General features: G+C 37.6%; 1 protein-coding gene and 1 pseudogene across 13 annotated transcripts in view; one reads left to right on the top strand and one right to left on the bottom strand.

Annotated features, from left to right (window-relative positions):
- Positions 1-9,339: 9,339 nt before the first annotated feature.
- Positions 9,340-26,239, bottom strand: part of PUM2 (pumilio RNA binding family member 2) — a 95,366-nt gene continuing 78,466 nt past the window's right edge. For 11 of the 13 annotated variants that reach the window (XM_077844020.1, XM_077844021.1, XM_077844017.1 and 8 more), the window contains 8 exons: positions 23,649-23,912; positions 22,357-22,490; positions 20,279-20,413; positions 16,697-16,834; positions 15,719-15,844; positions 15,301-15,422; positions 13,937-14,129; positions 9,340-12,338 (listed from right to left, as the gene is read on the bottom strand). In XM_077844020.1, the coding sequence (XP_077700146.1) occupies positions 12,207-12,338; positions 13,937-14,129; positions 15,301-15,422; positions 15,719-15,844; positions 16,697-16,834; positions 20,279-20,413; positions 22,357-22,490; positions 23,649-23,912 (1,244 nt within the window). In that variant the 3' untranslated portion in view covers positions 9,340-12,206. The remainder of the gene's footprint in view (positions 12,339-13,936; positions 14,130-15,300; positions 15,423-15,718; positions 15,845-16,696; positions 16,835-20,278; positions 20,414-22,356; positions 22,491-23,648; positions 23,913-26,239) is intronic. The other 2 variants (XM_077844024.1, XM_077844030.1) reach the window with 1 other exon arrangement.
- LOC144281476 (U6 spliceosomal RNA) lies at positions 19,586-19,683 on the top strand (annotated as a pseudogene).

The following is a 26,239-nucleotide window of genomic DNA, read 5'->3' as shown; positions in this document are numbered from 1 at the left end:
TCAGTAAAAGAACCCCTACATTTCAACAGGCCTCTTGGCCATTTGCAATAAAGACTATCTTTCCCACCATCCCCGAGAGCTATATGTGGCTGCCTGATGAGGGCTTTGCCAGTGGCACAGGAGCAGAGATGGTGTGCATAGATCTAGGAATGGGTCAAAGGGAGGAACAGCTTCTTTTCCCTTCCTGTTTTCATTCATCCTGGCTGGGATGCAGCTATGATGGGTGCAGATGGAGCAGTCCTCTTGGACACGAAGTGAACTTGAGAAGAGACCATGCCTGTCAGAGGACCAGGCTAGCAGGAGCATGGGTCCCCAGCCAGTGAAGGAGCACCCCAGCCCTGACTGCCCATGCAGATGGGTCCACGATGGAGAAACAGACTTCTCGTTTCTTCAGACACTGTTATCCCTCGCCAGGGAATCTAACCCTGACAACACACAGGTCAGTCTGGCCTGCTCGGGACCCAAGAGTGTGGGGAGGACGGCTGTGTGCGGGGAGGCGGGGAGGGGCGGTTCTGAAGGTGCTGCCAGTAAGTGCCTAGGGCGGGAGGGCAGGTGATGCCACAAGCTCCCCAGTCCCGGACTGTATTAAATTCTGGAGTTGACTCATGTCACCTAACCACCTCTGTCTCCAAAGAAGTCTTGATGAGAGGTGAATCGTTCAACCCATGGGGCGTTTTCAGAAGCTGAAGCACATAGGGTCCCTCTGCTCTGCTCACGCTGCTGGGACCACTCTCACCTGGTGGCAGGCATGTGGGGTGGGGTGGGGGGGTTGCTCCACAGGAAGCCCTCACCCCCCTCGTCTGCAGAGGCCTGTGCTTGTGTCCATGGTGACACATGAAGAATGAAAGGCTGTGGCAAAGGACGCCTGGGTGGCTCAGTGGTTGAGCGTCTGTCTGCCTTTGGCTCAGGTCGTGCTCCCGGGGTCCTGGGATCCAGTCCCACATCCAACTCCCTACAGGGAGCCTGCTTCTCCCTCTGCCTGTATCTCTGCATCTCTCTCTCTCTCTCACACACAGATAAATAAATAAAATCTTTAAAAAAAGAAAAGAAAAGATAGGCCACGGGAAGGTTTTGTTTCTTTCAAGCAACTTATGTGTTTCTTTTCATGTAACTTATGTGTGTTGTGTTTGTGCTGCTGTGCTCAGGCGGCTCTGAAAGGGGGGGTGACTGGGTTATTGCAAGTGTACCCAACAGTCACCTTCCACTTCTCTGTTGCTTCCGCACACCCTGCCTCACCCCCACACCACCTGTCCATTTCTCATGTATAGTTTCACTTGCCATCTAAATTGCCTGGGATATTTGCTAGAATGTTAGCAGGAGAAAAACAGAATAAATATGTCCTTTGTAAATATCTTTGTAATTTACACGTCGTGGGAGTCAGAGTTACTTCCCTAAAGCCTTGCCCTTGGGGGATTGTGTTCATCACCTGATGCTGCCCATCCCGCTGCCCTCCTAGGAAGAGCGGAGGACTCTTTGTCTGGGAAGATAGCTTTTTCGGGGGGGCGGGAGGGGAGGAGGAAGGTGGACTCGTTCATTCATTTGATAAACATGTCCGGAGCTGCTGTGCGGCCCAGCCGCACCCCAGGAGCAGCCTTTGTTGGAGGCTCGGGCAGGAAGCTCTCGGCCGGCAGGTGCCAGCGCCGGCCTCACCCTCTCAGGTGCCTCATACTGATTCATCCCGAGCCACTTCCCGGGGTGGGGCTGCTTGTCTCTGGCCCACCGCAGCCTGTCCCCACTTCCCAGTGACCTGGCCTCTGAGAAGCCGCGGGGCTCTCCCTGACTCAGCCCAGCGTCGGGAGAGGCGCGTGTGCCCCCGTTCTCAGGGAGGGAAGCTGCGCACCCACCTGCCGTCTCAGCCACCTGCACCCATGCCCGGTTTCCTCCTGCACATTCCTAGCACGGCCTCAGCTGTGGGACCTGAGCAAGTATGTCAGCCTCTCTGTGCTTTGATTTGTGCCTCTATGAATTGGGGAAACACTGGTAACTACTCACCCGGGCGTCCCCTCACAGTGCTTTTTTTGTTTGTTTGTTTTTGTTTTTTTAATAGAGAGACTTCTATTAGCAAATTGCATATAAGAATCCAGATTTCTGATTTTCTAGCAGAATCAGAAGAGCTGCTAACCACCATCCCGTCATGGCAGGGACCAGCTAAAGCCACGACTCTTGAAGTGCATACATTTCCAGCACATCTGCCACCAACTGGGTCCTGCAGGAGTCCGACTTCCAAGAGCCTCTGCACAGCCATGAAGTGTGTTGGCTCTGGCATGAGACCACGGTTGAACTCTGGCCCTGCCTCCCTGGACAAGTCCTACTTGTCATCAGTAAAAGTCTTATAGGACTAGTCCCTTCCTCACACAGTTGTTGGGGGGAATGGGATCATATATGCAAGGCACTTAACATCTGGGACTTATAAGTCTCCAGTGCTTTCCAGCTATTGCTGTTGTTACTGCTTCTGGTACTAGCTCATGATTTTAGGGTTAAAACTGACCTCTTGGGATGCCTGGGTGGCTCAGTGGTTGAGCATCTGCCTTTGGCTCAGGGCATAATCCCAGGGTTTAGGATCAAATCCCACATCAGGGTCCTTGCGAGGAGCCTGCTTCTCCCTCTGCCTGTGTCTCTGCCTCTCTCTCTCTCTGTCTCTCATGAATAAATAAATAAAATCTTAAAAAAAAAACAAACAAACTGAACTCTTTGGAGACTGGAAAGGAACTTCCTTGATTTGGACAGCCTGATTTTTCCCCAGGTCACAGAACCACACTGTGGGAACATTTTAAAAAATCCCCTCTGCTCCAGGTATTGATCCCTTCCTACCCCCCAACTCTTGGTAAACCCCAATCTTTTTTACCATTTCCATAGTTTTGCCTTTTCCAGAATGTCATGTAGTTGGAATCATACGGTAGGCAGCCTTCTCAGATTGGCTTCTTTCCCTGAGCAATATGCATTTAAGCTTCTTCCATGCCTTTTCATGGTTTGATAACTAATTTCTTTTTATCGCTGAGTAATATTCCATTGCCTGGATGCATCAGTTTGCTTACCCACTCACCTACTGAAGGACGTCTTGGTTGCTTCAACGTCTGGGGAGTTATGAATAAAGCTTCTATAAACATCTGTGTGCAGTCTCTTGTGTGGACCTAAGTTTTTAACTCTTTTGGGTAAATACGTAGGAGCATGATGGTTGGGTCATATGGTAAGACTGCCTTTTAATTTCATAATATGTGAATACAATCACATTGGATTCAACTGGTTTCCATATTGGTTAGGAGTCTTGCATCTATAGGCATGTATGAAAATAGCCCTCTGTTATGGTTTGTGTGGGTAAAGTTCCGCTTTGTTTTCAAGGTTGTTACAGTTTTGTAGAATAACTTGGGAAATTTTCATCATTTTTCCTGCTCTGTAAAATCTATATTAACTAGGAATTAGATGTTCCTTAAAGATTTACAGAACTTGTCCCTTAAACAGTCTGGTCTCATGCCCTTAGATATCCTCGACTACTTTCTTTTTTCTCTTCTTTCTTTCCATCTTCTTTTGGTTTTTGTTTTTTTGGTATCTGCAGCATCTGTAGGTGGATAGTTCAGTAGTAATTCACATTGTTACACAGCAGATCTCCAGAACTTTTTCATCTTGCAAAGCTAAAACTCTATACCCATTAAATAGTGACTCTTCATTTACTCCTACTCCAGTCCCTGGAAACCACTTTTCTGTTTCTGTAATTTAACTATTTTAAATACCCTCATATAAGGGGAATCAGACAGTATGTCTTTTTATGGTTTCACATATCATAATGTCAGGTTTATTCACATTGCAGCGTATGTCAAAACTTCCATTTAAGGGCTGAACGATATTCCATTTTATGTATAGACCACATTTTGTTTAACTCATCCATCCAGGGCAGCCCTGGTGGTTCAGCGGTTTAGTGTCGCCTTCGGCCCAGGGTGTGATCCTGGAGACCTGGGATTGAGTCCCATGTCGGGCTCGCTGCATGAAGCCTGCTTCTCCCTCTGCCTGTGTCTCTGCCTCTCTTTCTCTCTCTCTCTCTCTCTCTCTCTCTCTCTCTGTGTCTCTCATGAAAAAATAAATAAAATCTTAAAAAAAATCATCCATACACTGATGGACATTTGGATTGTTTCTACACTTTGGCTATTGTGGACAATGCTGCTATGAACATGGGAAGGCAAATATTGCTTTGAAATCCTACTTTTTTTTTAAGATTTATTTATTTATTCATGAGAGACACAGGGTGAGAGAGGGAGGCAGAGACACAGGCAGAGGGAGAAGCAGGCTCCTCACAGGAGCCCGATGCTGGACTCGATCCCAGATCCTGGGATCACTACCTGAGCTGAAGGCACCCTCCCAACCACTGAGCCACCCAGGCGTCCCTGAAATCCTACTTTCTTTTTTTTTTTTTAATATTTATTTATTTATGATAGAGAGAGAGAGAGAGAGAGAGAGAGAGAGAGAGAGGCAGAGACACAAGCAGGCTCCATGCCGGGAGCCAGACGCGGCACTCGATCCTGGGACTCCAGGATCGCGCCCTGGGCCAAAGGCAGGCGCGAAACCGCTGAGCCACCCAGGGATCCCCTGAAATCCTACTTTTAATTCTTTTGAATATATATACCCAGAAGTGGGATTGTTGGATCAGATGGTAATTCTACTTTTAATTTTTTGAGTAACCCCAGAATGGTTTTCAATAGCAGCTGCACCTTTGACATTCCCAATAGTGCACAAGGGTTCCCGTTTCTGCATTTCCTAACCCTTGCTATTTTCTGTTTCCTCATAGTCATGATGAGTGATATCCCACTGTGGTTTTGATTTGCATTTACCTAAAGATTAGTGATGTTGAGCATCTTTTCGAACGCTTGTTGGTCATTTGCATATATCATCTTTGGAGAAATTCACTTCCTTTGCCCTTTTATTTTTTTTATTTTATAGATTTTTATTTATTTATTCATGAGAGACACACAGAGAGAGGCAGAGGCATAAGCAGAGGGAGAAGCAGGCTTCTCAGAGGGAGCCTGATGCTGGACTTGATCCTAGGAGCCTGGCTGGGATCACACCGAGCCAAAGGCAGATACTCATCTGCTGAGCCACCCAGGTGTCCCTCCTTTGCCCTTTTAAAATCAGGTTGGGTTTTTTTCTTCTTGTAGTTCTTTATATGTTTTGGATAATAACCCCTTATCTGATACATGATTTGCAAAGATTTCCTCCCATTCTGTGGATTGCCTTTTCACTCTGATTATTCCCTTTGAAATGCACAAATGTCTTTAAGTTGAATGTAGTCTCATTTATCTAGTTTTGCTTTGTTGTGCTTTTGGTGTCATATGCAAAAATCTTTGCCAAATCTAAAGCTATGAAGCTTTTGTCATGTTTTCTTCTAGGAGCTTTATAGTTGTAGGACTTTCTTTTTAGGTATTTAATCCATTTTGAGCTAATTTTTGTATTTGGTGTAGAGTAAGAGTCCAACTTCATTCTTTTGCAGGAGGATAGCCTATTTTCCCAACACCATCTCCTTTCCCTATTGAATGGTCTTGACACTCATGTTGAACATCATTTGACCCTTAATGGAAGGGTTCGTTTCTGGATTCTCTATTCATCCTGCTGGTCTATGTCTGTTTTGATGCTGTACCACACATTTTTTATAAAATTTAATAAAAAATTGAGGTATAATTGACATATTAGCTTCAGGTGTATAACATGCATGATTCAGTATTTGTATCTATTGCAAAATGATCACAATGTATAGTTAACATCCAAATGGTTTTGATTACTGTAGGTTTGTAGTAAGTTCTGACATCAGGCAATGTGAGACCTTGCTTCAACTTCATTCCTTTGACTAGCTTCTTCCTTTGTTTTATAGTTATTAGTCTATTTATATTTTGTATTATTCCTTTATTTCTGGAGTTTACTTCCCTAGAAAATTTGATTTTTAACTTATAAGTAGACTTTAAAAAAAATATTTACTTGAGAGAGAGAGATGGGAGGGGCAGAAGGAGTTGAGAACCTCAAGCCGACTCCCCGCTAAGCACAGAGCCCAACACAGGGCTCGATCTCCCTATCCTGAGATCATGACCTGAGCCAAAATCAAGAATCTGACACCTACCTGACTGAACTGTCCAGGCGTCCCTATATGTAGACTTTTTAATGTTCTAGAATGTTTTAAATTATTTATTTATGATAGTCACACTGAGAGAGAGAGAAAGGCAGAGACATAGGCAGAGGGAGAAGCAGGCTCCATGTACTGGGAGCCTGACATGGGATTCGATCCCGGGTCTCCAGGATCGCGCCCTGGACCAAAGGCAGGCGCTAAACCGCTGCGCCACCCAGGGATCCCTGTTCTAGAATTTTTTAAAAAGCTCATTTTATCTATCCCATGTCTTACTCCTATTTTTAAAATTCCAGTTTGCCAAAAGCATGTCTTTTTATTTTTAACCCAGTAGATTCCTTTTTTGTGGAGTTTATTAATCCTGTCTACATTTTTTTTTTTTTTACTAGCTTTTTACTTTTAGAGGGGGAAGGGGCAATGGGAGGAGAGAATCCGAAGCAGACTCTGCGCTGAGTATGGAGCTCCACATGTGGCTTGATTGTGTGACCTTGAGATCATGACCCAAACCAAAACCAAGAGTCAGACGCTCAACTGACTGTGCCACCCAGGCACCCCTCACTAGCTTCTTAAATTATCTTCAGATTTTCTTGGCTAAATAGTTTTTTCTTAATAGCCTTTGGCCCAAGTCCCCCACGTTGGATATATAGCACTGCTTCTCATTTTGAAGTTGACCCAAATGGTTTATTCCAGATTAGACTATTCTTTAACTTAGGAGTTATTAAGAACTGTTATTTTAAACATTACTAAGATTTCTAGTAGTTAGATGTATTTCTGAGATATATTTTTGGCCTCCTTTTCTAGTTCTCTTCTAGTGAAACCTATGACATTCTATTCAATTGAATGTGCTCTGGGTGATGTCATAACTGACTTTCAAAGTGGGGGCGGGAAAAGGCTCCCAAACATCCCTCCTCTCCTCCAGAGTGATCCACAGGCTTCCCCCTGACCCCTGGTGTAAGATGGGCCTGCCAGATGTGGAGACCCAACTTTTCAGGGCTTCTTCCCATGAAAGGTCCAGGGTGATTGACTGAGGTGAGAGGGGGCTTGGCCGTCGTGATGGAACCCGTCTCTGAAATCTGCCTCAACTTCACCTTCCCTCCAGGTCCCTGCTACTTTTCACAGCTTGGCCGGTCTTGCACGCAGATCCTCTACAGCACTGCACTTGTCACTCTACAGCTCCAGGATATAGGACAACTCCCTACTGTCAACATCCTGGCAGCCATTGGGGCAAAGCTACTTGTTAAATTAGTACCAAGAAAAAAGATTAAGTGTTCTAAGAACTAAAATGCAGTTAAATTCTTTAATCCTATCTTTCAACAGTCTTCCTGCTGACTTGATTTATCTGCAACTTGAATCAAGAAGAGCCCATATGAGCTCCAACCCAAATGTCCTGAGGCTGCATGTAGGCAAATTCAACCTCCCCACCTTTCATTAATTTACTGTTAAGGAGTCACAGATCTCACTTAATCCTTGCAATTTTAGGAGGTAGGTCTCATTTCCCTTATCTATACATGAAGAAATGAAGGATTAAGAGATGAAACCATTTGCCCAACAACGTAAAGCAAAAGGTTTGGAATCTGGGCTAATCCGAGTCCTGATTGAACCATTACACTCTGATGTCCAAGAAAACTTGAATCAATCTCAACCTAGCCAATTTCTTTCTTCAATTACCAGGAAGAATACAGGACTATTTCATTTGGTTTAAGTTCCTGGTAAATATTTTTTTGGGGAAAAAAAAGTTCTGTGACTGAAACAGAATCAGAAACTGTCTATAGGACACAGAGATAATGAGGTTCAATAAAAATTCCACCAAATGTTGAGCTTCCTGTATCTCTCCTGCAGTTTTCTTAGGTTCTTAGCATCAAGCACTCCTCAGATGCAGTTAGCATAGTATTTCAACTTCACAGATGGGGAACACTGAGGCCCAGGATCACACAGCCTCCTCACCGCAGCCTCCTAGAAGTGAGCACCAGTACCACAGCACTCCATGCTTCTCACCTGCGTTCAGACAGATTTACTGCCTGGAGCATTGAGATCCCATCAGATAGATTGAATCAGTCCTTTAAAGCTAGCTAGGTAAGGTAGACAGTGAACACTGCTCCTCCAGGGTTCCTCTACCCCCTTCCTTCCCCTGCCCCAGGTCCCGACCCCAACCTTCCTGAGAAATCAAGTCATTACGGCAAATAGAAGGACTACTATCCAGGCCACTTTAGGAAATTTGCTTTTCTTAGGTTGGTAAGCTAGGGTGAGAGGATGTAGTATTTCTCTCAGGGTCTTTTATTTTTTTTATTTTTTTAAAGGTTTATTTATTTATTCATTCAGAGAGAGCGAAGAGAGAGGCAGAGACAGGCAGAGGGAGAAGCAGGCTCCATGCAGGAAGCCTGATGTGGGACTCAATCCTGGGTCTCCAGGATCACACCCCGGGCTGCAGGCGGCGCTAAACCGCTGCGCCACCGGGGCTGCCCTCTCAGGGTCTTTTAATTTCATCATTACGATGTGAGAGTCAACGATTCCAAGGGTTGCTTTCAGCTCTGAACCAAAACAAGATAAAATTAAAACTGGCATAAACAATGTGTCTGATAAAAATATTTCTTACAGTTTTACATAGATCTCTGCTTTGGATTCTATCAAATTATCTGTATGGCTTAAAACAAAAAGAACAGCTATACAAGTGAGAGTAAAATGGAAAACAATATTAGCATCAGTTAAGAACTGGGTTCTATGTATTTTTTTAAAGATATTCTCGATCCTTAAAATCAGTGACCTAAATACTACTCATCCTTAATACAGGTGGCGACATTGAGGCTTAGATAAGTTAACACACCCAAGTTCACAAGGTTTGTGAATCCGGATATAAACTTCAAATCCACGCTTGAGCCCAAACTGTATTCTTTAGACAACACTGTCTCTGAAAGTCCATGTGGAAAGGAAACAAACACCTATAGGTAAAGGCAAGTGATTTAATTTAATCCTCAAAACAACCTTGTAGAAGTATCATTTTATCAAGGAAACAGCTAAAAGTTTCATCCTATGAACTGTGTAATCACTCTATGTAATTAGACAGAAATCCTAAATACCAATCAGATAGGAATACCATCAGAGTAATCAGTAGCCCCAGATTAGCATCCATGTGATAAAAATATTTGCTTTTCCTTATGTCAGAGTAAACTTGAATGGGCAATGTGAATTATAGTCGAGGTACAGAAAGGTATTTTATATCTAGAGAAAAACACAAGACCAGGTTTATTTCATACAATGTTATTCACACATTTTTCATTTTCTAATTTATACATAATGTACAAAGTGAAGATAACATTATTTCATATGAACCAAGAAGAGCCAGGACTTAGACAAACTGGTCCAGAAACAATCCATATCAAAAGGAGACACTCAAGAGTAAAGTCTAAGTGGTTCTGCCCAATTAAAGTTTCTTTATTCTGAAATGTGATGCTCAGATTTTAGCAAAACTCCATGCCAACTTATTAAACAATGGTGGAATTAGGTGGGCACCAAAATGGCAGACGATAAAATTTCTATATAATATTCTCCTAGAATAGGCCCCAAAGTACTGGGAAGATTGGGTTGTCTACATTAGGATACATGGGAAAATCAAAACCTGAAGAAGGTTCCATTTCCCAGCTATCCCCTAGGACTTTCTAAATTTGCAGAGATAACTGCCTGTGTCAACAGAGGGTAGGAAAAAGGAAAACCAGGAATTCAACTGTGCAAATCCAGGAAAGTCACTTATCAACCTCCAACAAGAACAACTTGGATCATGATCAGCTCACGACCATGAGCTGATAATGGGAACAGAAGTTCGACAGGGGGGCCAGGACACTCTGAGGCAAAACAGAGGAGGATGGGGTGGAAGAGAGCAGCTTTGTATGGTGGTGGTGGGTGGGGAGGAGGGAAGCACTGCCACTGGGACTGGGACATGCTGATGAGCCAGTACGACTATGAGAGGGGGCAGTGACAAGTGGTTGGATCTAATGGACTCAACATGGAATGTTGGGTGAGAAATCTAGAATAACTCAACGTCAAACACGGAAAAGTATGCCTGGCACCCCAAACTTTATGCCATTATTTTTAGGCTCATGATATGAATAGCTAAGTGATAAAACCTTTATATTCCATATTGTGCTCAGAAGAATGCTTTTCTTCTGCAGACTTCTAATATAAAAATCCCTTACATGTTCAATCGAAGGAGAGAGCATGGTTCATTAGTTTTCAGCACTAAACAGAAGTGGGTCAACATAAATGGTTTTATACAAAATACTGACTTCAACAAAATACAAAGCACTTTCTTTATCTTTCAGAAACTGAATATACAAAGCAAGTTTTTTTCCAAAATATTTTCATAGGCAAAGGATTAAAAACGATTTTAATTATACACATATGGTCACAATTTTGCCTTAAAAAGATTGTTGGGAAATGTACATAAGGCCGCTTGTAAATGTACATCATGTTACTGTTATGTCTTATGTCCAGAGGAAAAAATGTTATCATACAGATTTGCTCTTACTTGGGAATAGGCTATTCAAAAATACAGTACTCTTCTGTACAAAGAAAAAAGTCACATCACATTTAATAAGATGGAAAAAGCATTGGCCTCCATGGTAACCAAATTTCTCAGTCCAATACTTTCTATTATGCACAATACCCTGACTTCTTGAAAGTGATCCAAATCCTAGTATGTCCATATTAACAGAGTCAACAACTATGTTATAAAAGAAAATGTTTCCCACAATAATAAAAAGAAAGCCGGTTCATACTTCTGAAACCATATAAAGATAAAAAATTTTTAAAAAATCACTCTTGATTTGGAGAGATAAATTTACATTATACAACACTATATGCCAGGTCAAAGAGGGCAGGGACATAAATGTACACTAAAATGCAAATGTTTCCCAAGGAGATAAAACAAATTCCATTTACAGCATGAAGGTTTACAAATGTACACCTGTACAACCAAGGAAAGCATCACTACTAAATTAGCAAGGCTTTTATAATAAACATTGAAACAAGATTTGCTTTCAAAGTGTAAACTTACATCTATTACTACACACACAATGCATATATTTATAGGAAGCAAAAAAAGCTATCTGAATATGTAGTCATGCTTAAATGTTGAGCTATCAAATTCACTTTTCAGTGGCCCCTTTCACCTCTAACTGGTTCCTACTCTTTCAAAATCTACTATGAAAAAGCAAAACAAAGCTCAACACTTCCTCAACATGTCCTTGTAATTCTAAAAGCAAAACAATATACAAATTTCCACTCTTTCTCAGATTGCAAACCAAACTGAAAAGTTAAAATGGGACTTAACTTTTCAATTAGTGCATTTAATTGAATGGAAGTGTCACCATGATTTTTGTTTTTTCTACCTCTTACAACAATTACATATGTAAGTATATACAATACTTCTGTACATTGCCAGAGACGTTTTAGGGCAGTATTTGTATTAAAACCACATCCACTGGAAATAATATAAGTTCTTTTCATCTCAAATCATTTAATTCTTGTCTTATTTGCCGAGTTTTTATTTGCATGATGGTTTGTGAATTACCAAAATACAACTTAACTTTCTTTTTAAAATATTAATAATATTTATGCAGTTGATTGTTAATCAGTTATAAAAAGGCTTCACACAAAGGACAAAAAAAAAATAAGGACTATATTTCTATATACATCTCTATAAACCTGTTGTGCTATGGGGTCCGTAGACCTACCAGACTGCAAGCCAGTTTATTAAAAGAATACTGTACTTTTTCCTTTAAAAACTATTTTTTTTTGTGACTTTACAAGGTAAAAATTTACAAAATATGTGACAGCTTTTTTTGATAGTTACATCATATACAGGCATTCTGTGCTTTGCCAGCAATCCAATCTGATAGGTCTCCATTCAGGGCTGAATATAATTTATAATTCACCACCCCCACCCCCCAAATATACACAAGAACCTTAAAAAATTTACAAATGGATGAATAAAGTCAATAAATAGTTCTGCTTTAAAAAAAAATTTGAAGATTCATAGTTGAGTTGTGTTTTGATAATTCACAAAAGAAACATTCTTTTCACATGGTTACATTATCTTCTTTCTCTTTTCCCTTTACAGCATTCCATTTGGTGGTCCTCCAATAGGCCCCAGATCTGGGCTATTTTTCAAATAATATTTTTCCAACTTGGCCAGTATATGCTTCCCATATGTGTATTTGCGCAAAGTAGTGATATGAGGACGAATCTGAAAAAGAAATAATCTGCTTAGTAAATCTGAGTTATTTTGATCTCTGGTTTCTTAAAAAAGCACTCCTAAATCTGGGTGATTCAGAAGAATAATTGATTTTAATATTCAAATCCTTTAAAGAAAGTTGTTTGCAAAAGTAATTCATTCTACTCAATCTCTCCAAACGTCTACTCCCAAAATTGTTCAATGAATAAACAAACCACTACTTCTACTAAACTATTATAAATGCAAATAGTATAGGGGCTCCAAACACAGCAGGAAATTACGTGAACTATTAAGTTCTTAAAAAGTTGATGAAGGCAGAATTTTCTAGCTCGAATCTGTTGGACAAAAATTCACTCCATTAGAAAATGGAGCAAAAGATATGAATGAGCAATCAGATATGTGATGACTAATACATACAAGTTGTTAAAAATCTAATAGTTTTTAAAATGCAAATGAAAAGAATCCTATCATTACTCTTTGCACTCAGACTGACAGATTTTTTAAGATTTTACGAGAGAGAGAGAGAGAGAGAGAGAGAGAGAGAGAGAGAGAGAATGAATGCAAGCATGAGTCAGGGGAGGGAGAGGGAGAAGCAGAGCAAGGAGCCTGATGTGTTTCTCGATCCCAGAACCCTGGGATCATGACCTGAGCTGAGGGCAGATGCTTAACTGACTGGGCTACCCAGGTGCCCCAGACTGGCAAAAAAGGAACTCTTCTTATATATTGGTAGACAGACGTGCAAACGTGTGCAGATTTTTTTAGAGCAACCTGGCAGTATCTATCAACATGTAAAATGTTTACTTCACACCAGCAGTTCCACATCTAGGAATTTATCCTACAAAAACAGTTAATTATGCAAAGACATTCGTATGTAGCATTGTTTATGACACTTAAAAAACCAGAAACAATCCAAATGTCATAAATATATTGGTTAAATAATGTATTTGTTAAAAATAAAACTTACAATCTTTTTTAAGTATATATTTTTAACCAGAAATATTACATTTTAAGAAAGGTAAAAGAATTTATGACGTTATATTTCTCTCTATATAACAAGAGGTCCAAAGAAGTTATTTATTTGTCCCCTGTTTCTTAAATGAATAAACTTAGAAAAACATTAGGTATTTAGTTTTTCTTCCAGTGTTCTTTTTTAACAGTTTTCCTATGGAAATTAAGGCATTTTTAAAGAATCATTAGATTCTTTGGGAGAAGGTACAGAGAAAACAGCTTAACTGTTTTTAAAAACCCTAATCAAATCAAAAAAATTCTTTTTAGGTTAATGTATGAGGTTAGTGAGAAAATCTAATTACATTTTAAAATTGATGTTCAACCCATGTACTATGGCAAACCAAATATATCTAAATAAGATGGGAATGAGCAATGCTAAAAGGTAGGCAAGTAGATGAGAAATGAATGTGATTCTGAAATTACTTTAGGAACTTAATGAGAGGGGTACACCATATCTACATTTGTCAAAGGTTACCCATTGATTTTAGATTTTTTTCCTCCAGTTATAATAGAAGAGGAAATTAAAACCTAGAAAGCTAAAATTGTAGCCTGAAAGTCACACAAATTGAATCATCTATTTTAAGCGCTATGAACTGTATTACCTTATGCATGATTATCTTTCTCTGAGCAGGTTCAGCCATATCAATCATCTTCTGAACCACATAATTGGCATACTGGTCCTTCATCATGGTGTATAAGGCACTGTGAGGACCATCATTCTGGCAGCAAACTTCATCAATCAGTAAAGCTCTCTCAGCACGGGAGGCATGAGTAACACACTTTTCTACTACATTGCTAAAAATTAAGTATATACACAAAAAGTTATTTTAAAAAAAGTTTTATTTATTTGGGGGGGGGGCACAGAGGGAGAGGGGACTCCTTACAAAGCAGGGAGCCCAATGTGGGGCTCAATCCCAAGACCCCAAGATCATGACCTGAGCCAAAGGCAGACATTTAACAGACTGTACCCGTCAGGTGCCCCCCAAAAGTTATTTTGTTACTTTTTTTCTTTAAAAACTTATTAGACAGTGAGCGAGAGAGAAATCCAATCGGACCTCAGGCTGAAAATGAGTCTCCATCTCAACCATGAAATAAATAACAGCCTCATCTAAAACCAAGAGTCAAAAAATAAATAAATAAATAAGTAAATAAATAAATAAGTAAATAAGTAAATAAATAAAATAAAATAAAATAAAATAAAATAAAATAAAATAAAATAAAATAAAAAAAAAATAGAAATAAAACCAAGAGTCAGATGGTTAACCAACTCCACCACTTGGGCGCCCCATATTTTGTTACTTTTTCCTTTATAGCAAAATATCCTTGGTTTTGAAGGAATTTGCTCAACATATTGAAGACAGAAGAGACAAAACAGTATTCTCTTACCCTTTACTTTTTTTTTTTTTTTAATTTTTATTTATTTATGATCGTCACACAGAGATAGAGAGGTAGAGACATAGGCAGAGGGAGAAGCAGGCTCCATGCACCGGGAGCCCGACATGGGATTCGATCCCGGGTCTCCAGGATCGCGCCCTGGGCCAAAGGCAGGCGCTAAATCGCTGCGCCACCCAGGGATCCCTTACCCTTTACTTTTTAAACAAAAATTAGTATCATAGGGGAACCCATACTGGATACCCACAAGTTTAATAATTAAAATTGTAATTCAAAAACAAGAAAACAAAGTCATTAGTAAGGTCTGAGGTTTTCATTAACATGCACTAATTAAATTTGCATTTATAGACTTGGGAGACAAATCATTTCCTGAATACAGACATCAAAAATGGAATATATACGGGCAAACCAATTTGTCATGTAAGAATAAAAGCAACATTCTGTATGTGCTTTTTCCCTCTACTAAAAGAAAGATTATGTTCTAATGCTATAGTCTGCATGCATTTCTTTGTTTACTAATAAAAGCCTAAGAGTTAAAAGAACTGACCCCTGGAATTAGAAAGTAATGCAGTACCTGGCAAATTTGTGTTGACTCAGGGCTAAGACTTTTCCTCTGATTTCAGAAACAATTTTGCTTTTGTCTTCAGGTCGACCATGTTCCAGTACATGCTGAATAACGTAATTGCCATACTGATCCTAAGTACAGATATTTTAAAATTACTTTCCTTAAGTCATTCCTTAAGAATAATGATTATTCTTTAAAAAGATCTTAATTATCTTTCTTAAAGTTCAACATTATATAGTCAGGAGAATATACCAGGCTTCTTATCTCTGTGTTTCTACAGTTTGTTAATTTAGGAATAAATTATATTTCCCTAAATTTAACAATAAATTATATTTCCCAACATTATGAACCATTTTCTTTTTTTTTTTTTTTTTTATGAACCATTTTCAAAAAGACATAAACATCAAAACTATTAGGGAGTTTATACCTGTACCAACTGCTCTGTATGTTGGTGGAGTTCTTCTAAGATAGGTAAGGTCTGTTCTGCAGTGCAATGTTCTAGGATGCGCTGGATCACTCTGCAGCCATAAGGATGAGTTGAAAGTACAAACACCTTAAAAAATTGGAAGAAATACATTTCCATTATCCAATATTTTTGGAAAGTTCTATGAGGCAGTCAGGTTTTTTGAAGACATGCTGAATTAATTTAATACAGAAAGGTGTGGAGTCATCTTTAGCATTAATTACCACCCTGCTAGTAAAGATTGAAAAGTGGGGTGCTCAGTTTGGGAGTTGACAGATTTTTTTTTAAAGATTTTATTATTTATTCAAGAAAGAGAGAGGGTGAAGGAGAAGGAAAGCGAGAGGGAGAGAGAATCTGAAGCAGACTTCACACTGAGCTATAGCCCCAAGCAGGGCTCCATCCCACAACTGTGAGATCATGACCTGAGCTGAAAACTAAGAATTGGACACTTAACCTACAGAGCCACCCAAGTGCCCCAGGAGCTAAGAGATATTGTGATCGAAAGGTACCAAGCCAAGATGGAAGGCATGTAATAATGAAAACAAACACACTGCAGGGTGAGGGTAGTGCACAATGTAATAAGCAGCTGTTAATTAATTACTATGTATTAGTTACTAATCGATATTTATTTTGTTTTATTATATGGTCTTAAGTCTTCCTCTCTTTCTCCTCGAAAATCTGGGAAACACTATTGGGCTTATAAGAGTTGTGGTCCTAAAGTAATATAATTAAACTGATATTTCTAATTTTTCAGCTTCAAAACAAATGAAGCTATTGATGCATTCTATGAAAGAGGCAGAAATCACTGCACATTCACTGTCTCCTATTTTTGTATGACAGTACTGGGTATTCTAATCTTGTGACTTATGAAAAATGTTGTTAACACTCAAATTCTAGAAAAATGCCCTGCTAACTAATTAAAAGCCAAAAATCAATCCTTACTTGTCCTTTGAATGCATCAATGATGAACTGTAGTGACTGTGGCTGAACACATTCAATACATTTTTGAACAACGTGGTTTCCATTTTGATCTTTCACACATTTGAGTACATGACCATCTAGCTCTTTTACCATTTCACTCTGCAAAGAGAAGATGAGATTTTAAAAATTACCTCATCATACAGGATTAAAAAGAGTAAAAGTACACTAAAAAATCTGTTTACAGTTTTTTAAATATCAAAGTTTAAAGCCTACCCTCCGCCCTGCCGACAGAAGCTACTAATAGAATTATAAAAACATTTTTCAGAACTATAATGTAAAGGACACTTGCTGAAAATAACCTAGTGATGCTAAATTTGCCATAAACAACTCTCTTCACTGTTTACACCTTCTACTCATTTTTCTCAGCTAACAATATATACAATTAAGTCAGAATTCTACACTTTTTCTCTACTTAGCACGCCCCTTCCCTCAAAATAACCTTTCAAAAATTTCTTAAAAGATTTGTTATTTAAAAAAAAAAAAAAGATTATTTATTTAGAACGTGTTCAAGTAGGAGGAGGGGTAGAAGGAGAGGGAGTGATGTGGGGCTTGTTCTTACAACCCTGAGATCATGACCTGAGTGAATTCAAGAGTCAGACACTTAACCAACTGAGCCACCCCGGTGTCCCTTCAGGGATGAATTCTTGGGAAATTTTAGATTTTTGTTTATTTAACTAGCAAAAATAACCCTTTTCATTTGTTTCTTTGCTTACTAATAAGGTTAAGCTTATTTATTACACTAAGGTTTATTAACTGCATTTTCTTTTAGCTAGCGATCTTCATTTAAAAAAAATTTTTTTAAGCATTTATTAAAGAAACATCTAATCCTCAGGTAATATAGTTTGCCATACGATAATCTGTGTGCCTTATTAGTACAACAGGAAATAGATTTGTGAAGAAATGGGAGTGCACATAGTTTAAAGGTGTCACATTTAAAGTATCTCTCACCCCAAAAAACTCTGAACTACATACTGACATAAGTAGAATACTGTTAAGCCAAGATATAAGACAGATGTTTAGCTATAAACTAAGTAATAAGAAAAAATATTCTAAAAAATCCAGAGAATACCATTATTCATTAACAGGTTCATGTAAGGCTTATTCCCAGTGATTTATATTTTCAAATTTTACTTTTATTTTTTTTTTAATTTTTTATTGATTTATGATAGTCACAGAGAGAGAGAGAGAGGCAGAGACACAGGCAGAGGGAGAAGCAGGCTCCATGCACCGGGAGCCCGATGTGGGATTCGATCCCGGGTCTCCAGGATCACACCCTGGGCCAAAGGCAGGCGCTAAACTGCTGCGCCACCCAGGGATCCTATTTTCAAATTTTAAAGACATTTAGGATATCTTTATTATTTATTTATTATTGAAGTATAACTGACATACAATGTTATATTAATTTCAGGTGTGCAACATAGCGATCCAAGAATTACACTACACACTGTTCACCAAGATATGTAAAGTCATCACAAAATGTTATTATAACATTACTATCTTCCCTAATGCTGTACTTTATATTTTTGTGACTTCTTAAATTTTATAACTGAAAGTTTATACCTCTTAATCCCCTCCACCTATTACCTCCCCAACCTGCCACCCATCGGCCCTCTGGCAATGAAAATTTGTTCTCTGCATTTAAAATTTTGTTTTGTTCTACTTATCAGATTCCATATGTAAGTGAAATCAAAGATATTTGTCCTTCCCCTGACTTACTTCACTTAGTATAAACCACTCTAGGCCCATCCATGTTCTCAGAATGGCAAGATCTCATTCTTTAAAAATATGTTAAAGTATCTATACTGACTGGCTTGAGACTTACGGTAGAGCAGTTCTTTAAGCATCTACGATAATCAAAATTTGTCGACCTTTTCTACATTGTGATGTATCTTCAACTATTCTAAAATTCAGGATTTCCTCCAGAGAAGTATGCTATTTTCTCACAAAGTTTTAATGCTGTGATTAATACATACACATACATATACACATATCCATATATGTCATTAGTTTTTAATTCTAGAATTTACTTTATTATATAATAATGTATGTGGGTAGAAAGTCAAAGCTAATCTTTACAATTTACTAATTACCAATGCCTTTCAAGAGCTAATTATCTTCTTAACACTAAGTTTCATTGTAATACATAAGCTAGTTAGATATAAAATAGTATCTATTTGGGGCTATGAATGTAATTTTGAAAGTCTGCTTAATCTCCTACAAGAACCACACTAGTGATGCTTCATATTTTAAAAACCTAGCAGATCGGGGGATCCCTGGGTGGTGCAGCAGTTTGGCGCCTGCCTTTGGCCCAGGGCACGATCCTGGAGACCCAGGATCGAATCCCACATCGGGCTCCCAGTGCATGGAGCCTGCTTCTCCCTCTGCCTATGTCTCTGCCTCTCTCTCTCTCTCTCTGTGATTATCATAAATAAATAAAAATTAAAAAAAAAAAATACTAAAAAAAAAAAAAAACCTAGCAGATCGGCATTTATCCTCATCTTAATATTCTTGTCTATTTCAAATAATTTTAAAAATTATTCTGATCAGTTATAAGAAAATTCACATGAGCATATGATTGGAATTGCATTAATCCTTTTTTTAACTTAAAACAATTTAAATAGACTTTCCCATTCAAGAATATGATATATTCCTTTTTTTAAATTCCTTTAATTTATATATGTTCTCTTTCCTCTTTATCTTAAAAAACTGAATCTTGTTAGAATTCTTAGGTTGCTTTTCCTATTGAATGAAACTTTTAAGATATATAAATATATATAAATGTTATATATATATATTCTTTTTTAACTGGCATATAGGAATGCAACGTTTTAATATTTTTATTCTTGTGCTTGCTTTGGCAGTATACTAAAATTGGAATGGTACAAAGAAGATTAGCATGGCCCCTGCACACAGAGGACACACAAGTTCATGAAGCATTCCACATTTTTATGTGAACTGAGTTAAAGGAACACTTAAAGGGCACTCTACTCAAAAAAAACTTATTTTTATTTTTTTAAAAGATTTTATTTATTCATTCATGAGAGACACACAGAGAGAGAGAGGCAGAGACACAGGAAGAAGGAGAAGCAGGCTCCATACAGAGAGCCCGATGTGGGACTCGATCCCAGGACTCCGGGATCACGCCCTGGGCCAAAGCAGGTGCTAAACCGCTGAGCCACCCAGGTGTCCCTATTTTTATTCTTATGATAGAAATGTTTAAGTACAATCCAGATACACTTTGGAAAAATTAAAAGGTATTCCTGATACTACAGAAAATCAAATAAGCAAGTGTAGCAAAAATACCCATCATCTAGCACTGCATATAACAAAATAGGTACTCAGCTATCTTCATTTAAAGATGAAAAAATGTTGAAGAAATGAAGAGGATAGATCAAAGATCTACTGTATAATAAGGTACTGTTTGGGACAGATTTCTTAAAGTATTTTAATTTTAGAAATATTTAACGTTTCGGTCCAAGATATAAGATAATAAAGTAATAATTTAAAAACTGAATAAAATACAAAAATTTTGTCTTAACTTACAATTACCTGCTGGTCAGACGAAATAGACTCTAATGCTTTCTGAATAACACGGCAGCCATACATCTGCAAGGCTAAAGGCAGAACATGACCACGAATACGAGTAGCAAGGGCTAATTTTTGATCCAAACTCCCAAACTGATAAAAAAGAAATTAGTATTAATAAAAATAATCACAATATTATCTTCTTAAACCTGAATAGCCCACTGTTTACAGCCTATTCATTCTACTTTTAAAATATCACATTTGGTAATCACACAGGAAGGAGGATTTAGGTAAAAGCTAATTAAGATAGATCCAGAGCTGCGTGAAAGAACTGTATTGCTTTGGGGGTGTGTGTGTGTGTGTGTGTGTGTGTGTGTGTGTGTTACGTTTCACTATCTAAAGTCTCCTTGTTATAATACATTAACCATCTGTTATTCTTTTAAAGTAAACATCTTTACTCTTCATTTTAAACAAACCACATTCTCCTCATTTTTAACTTCTGAGCCATACATTCAGGTAATTCTCAACTATATTCTGAGGTAACTGCAGGAATCTTAAGTCAAACTAAAACACAGATACTTAGTTATAAGCTGAGAATTAACTAAATCACAAAATACATGACACCTAACAAATCCAAAAAGACTATACTATTACTAATTTCTTCACCTACAACATACTCCCAATGCTTTATATATATATTTTTTTAATTTAAAGATTTTTATTTTTTATTTATTCATGAGAGACACAGAGCGAGCTAGAGGGAGGTAGAGAGAGACACAGGCAGAGGGAGAAGCAGGCCCCATGCAGGGAGCTCCATGTGGGACTCGATCCCGGGTCTCCAGGAACACGCCCCGGGCTGCAGGTGGTGCTAAATCGCTGTGCCACCGGGGCTGCCCTGCTTTATATTTTCAAATATTAATCAGATTAATATTAAACTTCTCATTTAAAGTAGGCCCATATATTTTAAAACTATTTTTGTGATAAAATATATAGTATAAAATGTCATTTTCACCATTTTAAGTGTGAGGATCAGCACTTAAATATATATACTTAAATAACCAGCATTTATACTATTTTTTATTTATTCATGAGAGACACACACACACACACACACACACAGAGAGAGAGAGAGAGAGAGAGAGAGAGAGAGAGAGAGGCAGAGACATAGGCAGAAGGAGAAGCAGACTCCATGCAGGCAGCCTGATATGGAACTCGATCCTGGGACTCCAGGATCACATCCTGGGCTGAAGGCAGGCACTAAACCGCTGAGCCACCCAGGGATCCCTGAGAATGAGTGGTTTTAATTATATTCACAATGTTGTGCAATCATCACTACAAACTGTTTCTAAATCTTCTGTTGCCTCAAACACACTGTATGCATTAAGCAGTAACTCCCTACTTCCCCCAGCACCTAGTAAGCCCCAATCTATTTTATGTCCCTATCAATTTGCCTAGTGTAGGTATTTCATGTAAGTGAAACTCTATGTCCTTTTACAACTGGCTTATTTCACTTAGCTTCATCTATTCCTTCTTAGAGCTGAATAATATTCTATCATATGCATGTATCAGATTTTATCCATTCATCTGTTGGACATCTGGGCTGTTTCTATCTTTTGGCTACTATGAATAATGCTGAAACAAACACTGGTGTTTGAGTTCCTATTTTCAATTATTTTAGGTATATATAAGAGTGGATTAAGTGTTGAACTTTTCATGTGCTTATTGGCTATTTGTATATCTTCTAGGGAGAAATGTCTATTCAAGTCCTCTGTTCATTTTCCTTTTAAAAAATTCTTTTTAAGTAATCTCTGCACCCAATGTGCGGCTCGGACCCACAACTTTGAGATCAAGAATGGCACACTTCAACTGAGCCAGCCAAGGACACCTCCTATTCATTTTTTAATTGAGTTGTCTTTCTGTTGTTGAGTTTTAAGAGTTCTTTATATATTCTGGATATAAAATCAGCTATGTAAATTTGCAAATATTTTCTCCCAAGCTAGTATACGTTTTATATGAAAAGGACTCTTACCCAACTTTCTGAACTTTTCTAAGCATTAAGCATATAGATGGATATACAAACATGTATACGTGCTTACCTCAAAAAATTTCTGTATAACATAGTTTCCAAACACATCTGTCATTAATTGATATGCTGCTTGTAGAATTTCATTAAATACCATCTGTCGCTCAGCTGGAGTAGCTCTCTCTAGTTTTTGTTGTATGAATCTAGGTAGAAAAAATTTTACATGCCATAACAGCACATTGAAAACAAGCTTCTGTAAAATCTGACTTGAGTATTACACATCCCCATATATATACACATAGAATTATTTCCAAAAATAGTACTAACACATTTACTACTGTGAACCGCCAATTTAAAGGAAAAAAAAAAAGACCAAAGTTAGGAAGCTTTTCCTTAAATTACTTTTTTCCTTTATAACATCTTAATTTAAAGTAACTACCAGTTAGGCAAAATGTCTGGACATAGGGAAGTTTAATAGTTATTTCTGGTTGCATTATAAATCAAGGAAGAAAAATTAGATTTTATTGCCTATTCACATGCTTTCTTATAATATTACTATCTAAGTTTAGAAAATAAAAGAAACCCTTACAAATAAATTCTTACCCATTGTGAGTGATACAAGGTTGTTTTGCTACTCTTAAGGAATGCTCAGGGCAGCCTGGGTGGCTCAGCGGTTTAGCACCACCTTCAGCCCAGGGCCTGCTTTTCCCTCTGCCTGTGTCTCTGCCTATCTCTCTCTCTCATGAATAATAAATAAAATATTTTAAAAAAAGAGGAATGTTCAACCACAGGGAGATACAATAAAACTATAAAAAGAAAAAACCATACAAATTTAATAAATGTGTTACAATTCAACTTTTTCCTTTTTGTGCTCTATCTTGAGAACACCAACTCACATGTACATATATTATGTTTAATGTATAAAATTGCCAATTTTTTCTAAAACAAAAGTGAAATGTCTCAACTTAGGCCACATCACATCAAATACTAATTTATAAAGGAACGCAAAAACCATTTAACTTTCTTTTTAACTTTGTTTTGATAAAGTCTATACATCGGGGACACTTAAGTTGACAAATGTAAATTAGAGCATTATTTTAATCAAAAGTGAGTCAATGTAATAAATATTATTCAATAAAAGGCATTCCTCTATTTTCATTACGGAAACCAAAAATAATTTAAGAACCTGCATTTTTATCACTTATCCAAAATTACTAATCCCTATTAAGTATGTATTTTTTTTAAAAACTTGTAACTTTTATAAAGATTAATCCTAGTCAAGAAAAATGTAGCCTCTTAAAAGGCAGCAATTTTCAAAGCAAAAATACAGTGCAGAGTAATCATAAACCATAATCACCTACCTAGAACCATGCTGGTCTTGAGAAAACTCAACTATGTGTCCAATCAGGTCTCTAAGTTGAAGGTTTGGAAAACGGTTGTTCCTGAAATCTTCCAATAATCTACTTCGGCCAGAAGGCATAATATCAGACCTATTATACCGAAGCCGAGAAGGAGGAAAGAGCTGGCTGCTGGAGCTGAACAGACTGGAAGTGCTTGAAGCACTTCGGTATTTTGCTTCTGCTCCAGGTGCTGCAGAGATATATCGACCACTACCATTTGTCAGGCCTCCTACAACAAAGCAGCTGTGGTCAGTAAATATTTTTGACAAGGCCATTCCTCAAATAAGAGTTATTTAAAACTAAAATTTCAATCAAAAAATAAATATTCATTTCACTAACCACTAACTCCTATATGTTATAATAGGAAATTAAAATTGGAGGAGAAATCTCACACGTTTACTTAATGTGTGCAGCTATAGGATTCGGGGGGAAAAGACTGGAAAACAGGAGAAAAATAAACCTGTATTTGTTCTTGGCAGTTTAGTTTAAATCGTAATTATTAACATGTAACGCCATACACGAAACTTTTATTTGTTCTTGGAAGCTTAGTATAAAACATAATTATAGCAAGTAATTTCGTACATACTAGTATCAATAACAGAATACTGAAACCACCAACAAAATTTCCAGTTTATTAACAAGGTTACAAATAGCTGGCTAACTCAGATTTTAAGCCACTGAAATAGAGTTGGGCTGAAATTGACTTGCAGTGTTAATGGAACATGGGCTAAATCGGTCCTTTTTTGGGCTATATTTTAAAAAAAGCATTAAGTCGTATATACCTCTATGCAAAGAAAAATCTTTTTTTTTTTTTTAAAGTAGATTGTATGTACAAGGTGGTGCTTGCACTCATAACCCTGAAATCAAGAGTTGCATGCTCTATGGACTGAGGCAGGAGCCCCAAAAAACCATTTCTTAAAGAAGTTATAACATACTGATTAATTTCTGAAGTTAAAAAAAATCCCAAAAACTAAGTAATAAATCAAAATTACATCTTATTTAAAAATGTTTTAAAAATGTAAAGGAATACTCTCCATAAAACATTATTTTACTAATAAAGAAACAGAAATACACATTTATTTTTCCTGGAACTTTAATCTTGATCATTTGAGACAAAATAAAAAGCCTCTCTTTAACTTCTATTCCATTCCAAACAAGAAAATTAAAGGGCAGTCAATAGAAACAAAAAATACAAGCAGGAAATTGTTATCACAAATAACCATTTAAAAGTACTTGACAGTGTCCTTTTAAAAAAGAAAAATGTGTTGAAAACCATAAAGCACAGATTTAGTAGCTCAGATAAACAGAATCTACCATCAGCTTTATTGCCTTTGTATACCATCTCTATGTAAAGTAATGCTACATATATATATACAATCCAAACCACAAGGCAGAGATGATGCCAAGGACACACTGTCAGTGCGAAGTTGCAAAGTTATACAGAGGCATTTATAAAGGCAAAAAGAGTTATAGGGACAAAGAGCAGTAAGACAGTTATAATCCTGGAGAGTGAATTGAGTTAGAACATTCCTTTTACTTTTAGTCCCCACTGCCCTAGCCTTTCTTTGTTAAATTTCCCACCATCCAGATTACACATAATTCATATATGACTTTCCAGTCCTCTTTCCAATGTTAAGTGCCATAAAATTACATTCACCTATATACTAGATACCTGATACCTAAAACAATGTCTGACAGAACGTGAGTACACACTAATATTCATGACAATCTTGTGTAACATTAACTGCCCAAGGTCCAGTTCTGTACTCTTTCTTAAAAGTGTGTAATCTAAAAAGTGGAAAAAATTCAGTGTTTTAATACTGTCTTGATTTCCCCAATACTCTTAACCCTCTAGCATCTATTATTTCTATTTATACAGTTCCATGAATATATATAGTGCCATAAACTGTTCACTAGCCCATTAGAACCTTTAACAATTCTTTAATCTTTTCATAGGGTAGGGGTGCTCTGCTTATTATTCCTATGTGTTTTTACAAAGAACAATTATAATGTTCCATTCAAAGGCTACTTTGATGATGTCACTTTACAGTAAAGCATCCTGCTAAAGTATATCCTCTAAATTCTTCAGTCTAATTTTCAAGTCATTATTCTGAACCTACTTCACACACAAATTTCCTAGTAGAATCCTAGTTTAATTATTCACTTCTCCTTCTCTTGTTATCTTTGCACCATTACTTATGGTAACTTACCTCAAACATAAGGCCCAATCCTACACCTTGTTACCCTTAATGAACTGAAGATTTTTAACACCAAATTCAAAATACATATTTATCCCCAAGAATGACTATGCCAATTTTATTTGGTACTTCTAATATTCAACAGAAATGTCTCCCATGTCTATTCTTTGATTATATTCTATCAGCTCCCTAACACCAACTTAACTCCCTAACTTAAACTGCCTTCAGTTTTAAAAACCTCAGAATTTCAGTTCTGGAAGTCTAATTAGTATTTGCATTTACAAAATGGAAAAAAAATTCACTCAGGGCAGGATGCCTTTCTTTACAAATTAAGTATTTAAAACCCAATTCATAATAT

Source organism: Canis aureus, chromosome 12 (assembly GCF_053574225.1).
Source record: "Canis aureus isolate CA01 chromosome 12, VMU_Caureus_v.1.0, whole genome shotgun sequence".
Lineage (NCBI taxonomy): Eukaryota > Metazoa > Chordata > Mammalia > Carnivora > Canidae > Canis > Canis aureus.
The sequence above is the reverse complement of the archived record's forward strand: the minus strand, read 5'-3'. Positions and strand labels throughout refer to the sequence as shown.